Source organism: Pteropus alecto, unplaced genomic scaffold (assembly GCF_000325575.1).
Source record: "Pteropus alecto unplaced genomic scaffold, ASM32557v1 scaffold60, whole genome shotgun sequence".
Classification (NCBI taxonomy): domain Eukaryota; kingdom Metazoa; phylum Chordata; class Mammalia; order Chiroptera; family Pteropodidae; genus Pteropus; species Pteropus alecto.
The window spans coordinates 2080997-2088169 of record NW_006430726.1 but is presented as its reverse complement, the minus strand read 5'-3'; the positions used below and the strand labels follow the sequence as shown (position 1 = coordinate 2088169).

The 7173-nt window shown below is 56.1% G+C and overlaps 1 protein-coding gene across 6 annotated transcripts in view; it reads left to right on the top strand.

Annotated features, from left to right (window-relative positions):
- NTRK3 (neurotrophic receptor tyrosine kinase 3) overlaps positions 1-7173 on the top strand; it is a 317641-nt gene that overhangs the window by 228666 nt on the left and 81802 nt on the right. Inside the window, exons 13-14 of one of the 6 annotated variants that reach the window (XM_006905252.1) lie at positions 893-1027; positions 2477-2595. The exons of 4 other annotated variants lie outside the window; for them this stretch is intronic. In XM_006905252.1, the coding sequence (XP_006905314.1) occupies positions 893-1027; positions 2477-2595 (254 nt within the window). Of the gene's footprint in view, positions 1-892; positions 1028-2476; positions 2596-7173 lie in introns of those variants that run through there. One more of the 6 variants, XM_025050453.1, reaches the window with a different exon arrangement.

The window sequence follows — 7173 nt, the reverse complement described above, 5'->3', positions numbered from 1 at the left end:
TTTGGAGCAGTGCCTCTCGTGCTATCAGACTTCGGCACTGGAATCTTGGAAGGGCTCCACCCGGGAAGGAGTTCCAGAGAAAACAAACTTCAGATCCCGGCTCATGTGGGAAAAGGCTTGTGTTCACGGAGGCAGCTTCAGGGACCTTGGCAGAGGCTTAGGCAGGCCTGGCCCCCGCCCTTAACGGATCCGACAGGGAACCTTCCTGGGCCTGCGGGGGCTGCACGGCCCTCAAGGGAGAGCTCACTCTCCAGCTGTAATGACAGCTCTTTCACAGGAGTCGTGTTGTGTCCTCTGTCTTCGGGTCTCCAGTGAACCAACAGCTTTTGTTGCGATGACTGTTTATGCCCTAAGGGGCCAACCCCCTCATCCCCCTACCCCCGCCCAATCTCCCAGTCTCCTCCTCACTCACCCTTGTTAGGTTGTTTCCTGCTTGGAGGCTGGGTGAATTTCTTCTGTGGGAGAGAAGGTGCCAGGAAGAGGGTCTTGGGACCTTCAGGATCAGCACCCAAGTCATAAGAATCATCCTTCCAGCCCTGGGTGACCCCCAGAGTAACAGCGCTGGCCACACGCTCAGGGCGCCCCAGCCCGAGAAGGGGACGTGGGCGGCATTTAGGGAAGGGTCGGACAGAGTTCACAGTGATGGCAAATCCTTCTTCCCCGACTCCCTGTACAGTTCTGCGATGCCACCGTGCCGTACTCAGAGGATACTGTATCTAGATTTTATACCTAAGATAAGCCAGGTGCCCCTACAGGTAAAGCAGCGTGATGCAGGAGGTGGGAACACTTGGATTTCTGTTTCTGGCGTTGTGCACTTAATAGCTCCCCATGTTTTTGCACTTGGGGCTCAAAACTGACCATTAACTCCCGCCATGTCTGCCTCTTCTGCCAGGGGTCTTTTCAAACATAGACAGTCATGGGATATTAAACTTGAAGGACAATAGAGATCATCTAGTCCCGTCAACTCACTATATGTATGAGGAGCCTGAGGTCCACAGTGGGGAAGTGTCTCACCCAAGGTCACATGGTGAGTTGCCTCCTTTGACTTTTGAACAGAATAGACCCCTCCCCCACCAATGTTGATTCTTAAGATATTAAGATCTCGTTAAGTCTCCCAGTGTCCCAGAGGACGGGGGGATGACTAGGCGCCCAGTGTGAGATCGGTACTGAAATCCCTTAGGTCGAGGAGTCCTCTAGGTGAGGGACGTGTGAAAGACCAAGCAGGGACCGTGGCCTGCAGAGAGGCAGTGGTGCCACAGACCTCCTGGCAGGCTGCCCACACCGGTGACTTGCCCCCCTCCCATCTCAGACCCAAGAGAACGCTCACCCCAGGTCAGCACAGGGAGCTGTCACAGGAACATCCCGTCTTGAAACGGAGCCTCCCTCTTACATGACATCGTAGACAAGGAAGGTTCCCCCCATCGTCACCAACCTGACCCTGCTGCCTGCAGAGGGAGGGCTCCCGACATCCAGGATGACCCGGCTCTGTTTGCATAGGGGGAGGGGCAAGACTCAGTGCAACCAGTTCACTGTCTCCCCCTCGTGCCGCAGCCCCTGCTGCCCGCACACCCTCCCCGCGCCTGCACAGCGGCGTTCCTGAGAGGCCCGGCGGGCGCTGACCCCGTCTGCGCTTGCACATGGGCACACACACACACACACACACACTCTTCACAGACATCATTCACCACCCTTTTTTGACCATCTGATGTTCACTGAGAAGCCTCCTTTTCGAGACTTGATTGGGAACACCCACGGCTCTGCTCATCCTCATTCAGTCCATGGCCGTGGGACCAGAAAGGAGCTGGGCCACCCTGGAAGTCCCCTTGCTCGAGGCCGCCATGGCCGGCAGCCACCACCGCTGCCCCGGAACGGCTCCGTCCCCAGTAAGGTTGCTTCCCGGACCTTCCACTGACCTGGTGAAGTGGGAGGACAGGGCCAGTGAGAGAGCAGGCGGGCTTGGGAGCACGGCGCTGCCACCCCCAGGTGTGGCAGAGGTGGCTTACGATAGCATCCTAGCTCCTAGATGAGCAGTGGCCTCCAGTGTCCCCTAAGAATGTAGGTCCTGAGAAAGCCTTCTCCTCCCCGCCCCCCAGCCCGCCCAGGTCACCCTAGCAGCTAGGCTCCCCCACCTAGATGAGGCTGGCCGTGCTCATCCAGGACGAGCCGCGGCCAAGCCCCAGAATGCTTTGCTCAGTTCCCGTCCTGGGTTCAGTGGAGGCTGCAGCAAAATGGAGCGTTTCCAGTTTGTCTGACCGTGACTGGTTTTAAGTTAATCCCCTCCCGTCCTTCCCTTTTGCCGACAGTGCATCTGGCTGTTCCCAGTGCATCTGTGTCCGTATCTCTAGTTCTTCACCCCTCTCAAGCTCCCTCTCTGTTTCCCCTCCTAGTTTTGATCTTCTTTGGGGGTTTTGGTTTTTACTTTATTTTGCTTTTTTCTGTTTTTCTGTTTTTTCGTTTTTCTTTTTGTTTTTTATAGGTTTCAGAGAAATTATGTTGAATCCAATAAGCCTTCCCGGACATTCCAAGCCTCTTAACCATGGCATCTATGTTGAGGATGTCAATGTTTATTTCAGCAAAGGACGTCATGGCTTTTAAAAACTCCTTTAAGCCTCCCTGTTTTGATGTCACCTGGGTAGGCTGGGCCCTCTGAGAGGTTGGAAGCTCTAGGCGTGGTTCTCTTTGGATCCGGGGATGCTAAGTAGAAACTGCATGAGCCACCGGTGCCCACACCCATTAACACCGTCGAGACGGGGTCCCCCATCCGCCACTGGCAGGGCTGCCCCTTCCCTCCAGTCATCACTGTGCTCCTTTCGCTCCGGCCTCCGAGGCAGCTCCTGCCACCACCTTTAGAGCCAATAAAGAGAATTAAAAACCCGTGCACCAGGAACCATCTTTTAAACACGCTAGCCCTGCTCTTGCTTTACAAAAACAACCCGAGCAGCACAAGAAAGCCCGACGAAGTCCAGCCGCGCCCCGGCCTCCCTCACCCCGCCTGGAAGCCTGGGGTCTCCCTGGCCCGCCTCTTAGTCGCCGCGTCGCCCGCAGCCTCCGGTGGGGAAGAGCCGCTAAGCAGAGGCGAGAGGAGGGGAGCCAGGCCCGAGCACTGGCACCAGATTAGGTCTCAGAGGAAAGAATGGAAACCAGTCATTTTCTATCCTCCTTTTGGTGGAGAAAACCATACGCTTTTTTCGGACACACTTTCTCCTACTCGCTCTTCTCTCGGGAACGGCTCCCAGTGAGTGTGGTCCTAGAGCACTCCTTGGAGGGAGCTTTTCTCCGGACTCCTCCTTGGCCCCCAGAGCTGCGGTTGGGACACGCTTGGCCGCAGGAGAAGTGGTCGTCCTCCTAGGACCACAAGGGACCGGGGGAGCCAGGGCCCAGGCTGTTCCTGCTGGTCCCTGGTCCCGGGACTGGCGCGCTCCCCTCTCTCACTTATTCTTGACTCTAGAACTTTCGGAACCCAATGGAATCACCATTTCAAGGCCAAGAGGAACTGAAGGGGAAGAGAAGTAAAAATTGGCCTCCTCCAGCCCCTCTCATGGCACCCGTGGACGTGTCATCCTGTTCTCTGGTCTATGTGTGTTTACCTTGCTTGCTTTGACTCATGCCTTACTCTGTGGCCACCCTCTCCCAAAGAGGGGTGTTGTTTCCCTCATTTTCAACTTGACCCACTGGGGAGAGGGAAGGGGATGACCGTCCCCTGCTTTGATAGGAAAGACACAGTCGTAGGGCTTGAACCTCTCCCAGATTTGCCGCCACCTTGGCTGAGTAGACTTTGGGCTGGACCCAGCTGCCCCTCCCCGTGGCGCGTCCATTCTGAAAAGTCAGCTCAGGCTTTGCCCCAATGGTGGAGAGCATGGAGCAGGGGCCTCCCCCGGGTGGGGGCCGGGGCGGGGGGCTCTCAGGACAAAATGGCAGCGCTTTTCACCCACAAAGTTCCAGGTGGCAATGCACAACAGTAGGTAGATTCTCTGCCTTTGGCAAATTTACCTGGGGGTGAAGATTCCCACTTAGGGTTTTATGTCCCGGACGCTGTGGAGGGTGGTTCTCCATACCAGGTTCCCAGCTTGAATCTGTAGATGCTTCAGTGGGGCTGAAACACAAAGCTTTCCTAGTTCTTGCTGTACCTGGGGTGGCCTCCCAGGCACCTGAGTGTGTCACATGGGGATTCAGGTTCTCTCCAGGGCCTTGAGCTGTGTGTTTATCTAGCCCCCCACCCAGCTCCCCACCATCCTGCTCCCCATTGCTTCATGTCAGGCTATCCCCATTCTGTCCTGCCAACGCATTGGGCCAGGACCTCCTCCTGAGTGTGGCTTTAAGGAGTAAGCTTGAGGATGATGTTTTTTAATTATTGTAAGTCATGACCTCATTTCCAGCCTCCTAGGCTCCATCCATCCCAGCATCTTTTATTCTGCCATTTTCTTCACCTTGTGCTATGACAATGGGGCGTTGTGTTTCCACAGAGACTTATAGGAGTGTTCAGTGTATAGTTTCTTAATAAACACTTTATTTTCTAATGAAATGACTGGATCAGACTTCTTATTTGGCAATTTTGCAGAGAATATTGAAGGTACAGGAATTCCAGGCTACCTACATTCTTCCCCGTTTACTGTGATTCTTTTAAAGAAGTTTCCTTAGCCCAGTCCTGTTTGCGAAGGTGTTTACAGTCTGCTCCATTGATTGCTCTCATTGAGACCCCTCCAGATGGCTCAGGCACATTCAGTGAAGTGTTTCCTCATCTAACTAAAGAGGACTTAGAGGCACAGAGAGACGGACTGGTTCACCCAGGGTCACACAGCACAAGAGATAGAGGGAAGATTTAAACCTGACTGACTTCCCCAGACACTACTTGGGCCACTGAGACGCTTGCCTCCTTGGCGGCTTGGGGGCTGCTGTGTGGTCTGAGAAGCTGAGCTTCGCAGAGATGCTTCCTTCAGCGCTGATGAATAGGGGGCCCGGGTCGAGGGGCCCTTTATCTCTGGCAAGCCAGCGGGCTGGCAGCTGTTTTGTCTCTTCTCTGCGGGTCTTGAGGACGTGATCTTGCCCATAGGAAGATGGGGCTCTAGGCTTACAGGCCACCTTGCTCATCCCGGCGATACTCCCCCCACACACTCCCCCCGACACACACACAGGTGGGCTAAGCTCTCGTGGCACGTCTCGTGCGGGCTGCCAGACAAGGGACACGAGTCCTGGGGTCCTCCTGGGACCAGAACGGTAGCCGGACACATCTGCCCACTCTTGGCTCTTGAGCCCTCACAGCTAGAAGGGGTGAAATGCCTTCCGTAACTTTTAATTCCCTCCTTCGGAGGAAGGGACTCTGTATGGGGGAGATGTGGAGCGAGGGTTGAGGAGGAGGACGGGCTCCTGGCTGGACTTGGACTGGAGTTCGCTTGCTTAGGACGTAAAGGGGAGACGGTAAAGTGGGAGTCGGGCAGGGAGCCGATCCGGTTTAGGGTGGTGCTTTGCCTCCTCGCCCTCGCATACTGAATCTCTTAAGTCTACTTTGGTTGAGCCCCCTCCTACCCCGAATGGCAGCCTCTCTCCCCTAGAGAGGAGGGTCACCACAGCTGTGCATTCTCCCGTTCTCAGTGGGTCCGGGATTGGAACAGGGGCGGCCCGAGGGTGGAGACCGTCCTTGTGACCACCCAGCTGCATGGGGCAGAGGGAACATTTCGCTGTTACTAGGGACAGACGTAAGCTTCGTTTTGCTCTGACACCTGGGAGGAGAGATGATGAACACACGGTCCCCTAGAAGATGGGAGGGAATAGCACCCTGCCCAGGAGGAGGGGCTGGAGCGGGGGCTTCCGTTTACCGACGGAGCCGGAGGGAAGAGGAAAAGATGCGGGTTTACAGGTTTGGGGGAGAGGGGGTGTCGGAGTTCTTGTGTGGTGGCTCCTTGTGCAGCATAAGGTGAGGCCTTGTGCTGCGGGTGAGAAGGTCTCAGGAGGGTCGAGGCCTGAAGCAGTGGCGGAGGAGACGCCGGCAGATGGCAGGGGAGCCAGGAAAGGGTCATTCGGGACTGGAGAGCAATGCGTAGTGATCAGGACTCTGTTTTGCATGTTTCCCTGCTGGGTCCGAAAGTCCATGGCCCTTACCCACCTGTGAGAGGCTCGAGGGCATTCGAGCTGGCACGGAGCAGACCCGGAGAGCCCAACGCAGCCCGGAAGAAGGGGCTTGGATTTGCTTCGCGCGGGGAGGCTCAGGGGACCCGCAAGACCTGCAGCCCCCTGACCTTCTGGGTTTGGAATCTCCTGGACTTCACAGTGTCTTTGTGGGACTTCAGCTTACATTTTGGCCCTGGGAATTTCGAGGCAGATGTTCACAGGCGACGCAGGCCATGAACCCAGCGTGCTCACCGTGTGCTCTCTGAATCTTCATTCTGGAGGGGTTGGTTGAGGGGCGCTGGTTTTCAGCCCTATCCCCTGAGGCATGGAGACTGGGGGACTCAGTGTGCCCTTGCGAAGGTGTAGGACAGTGGTGAAGTCAGCCGTAGGGCCTTCAGGGACCCGAGTCTTTTGCTAGGGTCAAGTGCAGATCCTAGGACTGTTCACCAAGCTCCAAAGGTCTGTGGAGCATTAGTAATAACCATGATGCCAGACTTACAAAGCACCTGTTCAGAGCCAGGCGTATCCTCCCCACAAGGAAGCCGAGGCTCAGAGAGGTTGAATGACTAGGCCGGGTTTTTGCATCTGTGAGCGGCAGAACCGGACGGACGCCAGGCCTCCTGGACTCGAGGGTGTTCTCGGCTGCTCTGCCGATCCCGAAAGGCTGCAGTCCTGGGGACTGCACAGTCACAACCCCTCATCCCCAGTCCCCAGGGGAAGTCTCTCAGGGGTCTCTGGGGCTAGATGCCATCCTCGAATTCCCCCTGGAACCACCTGAACGGGGTGCTTTTTAACTCCCCAGAAAAGAACGTCTGTAGTGTTCTTTCTTCAATGGTTCTGGCATTAGTGACCCTGGCCACCCGTAAGTGTGAGATTAGTCACCTGGTTTGCAGTTGGTGAGATTCCCAGACAGTGGAGGCTCCTTCGATGGAAGAGACGCACCTCAGGATGAGAGGTGAGGCTGTCCAGGTCTGGGCTTCAGACAGGAAGGGAGTGACTTCCCCACCCAGCCCCCCAAGACCTCCTGGTGTATCTGAGCTCAGTCACGTGCTTCTCACACAGGGAAAG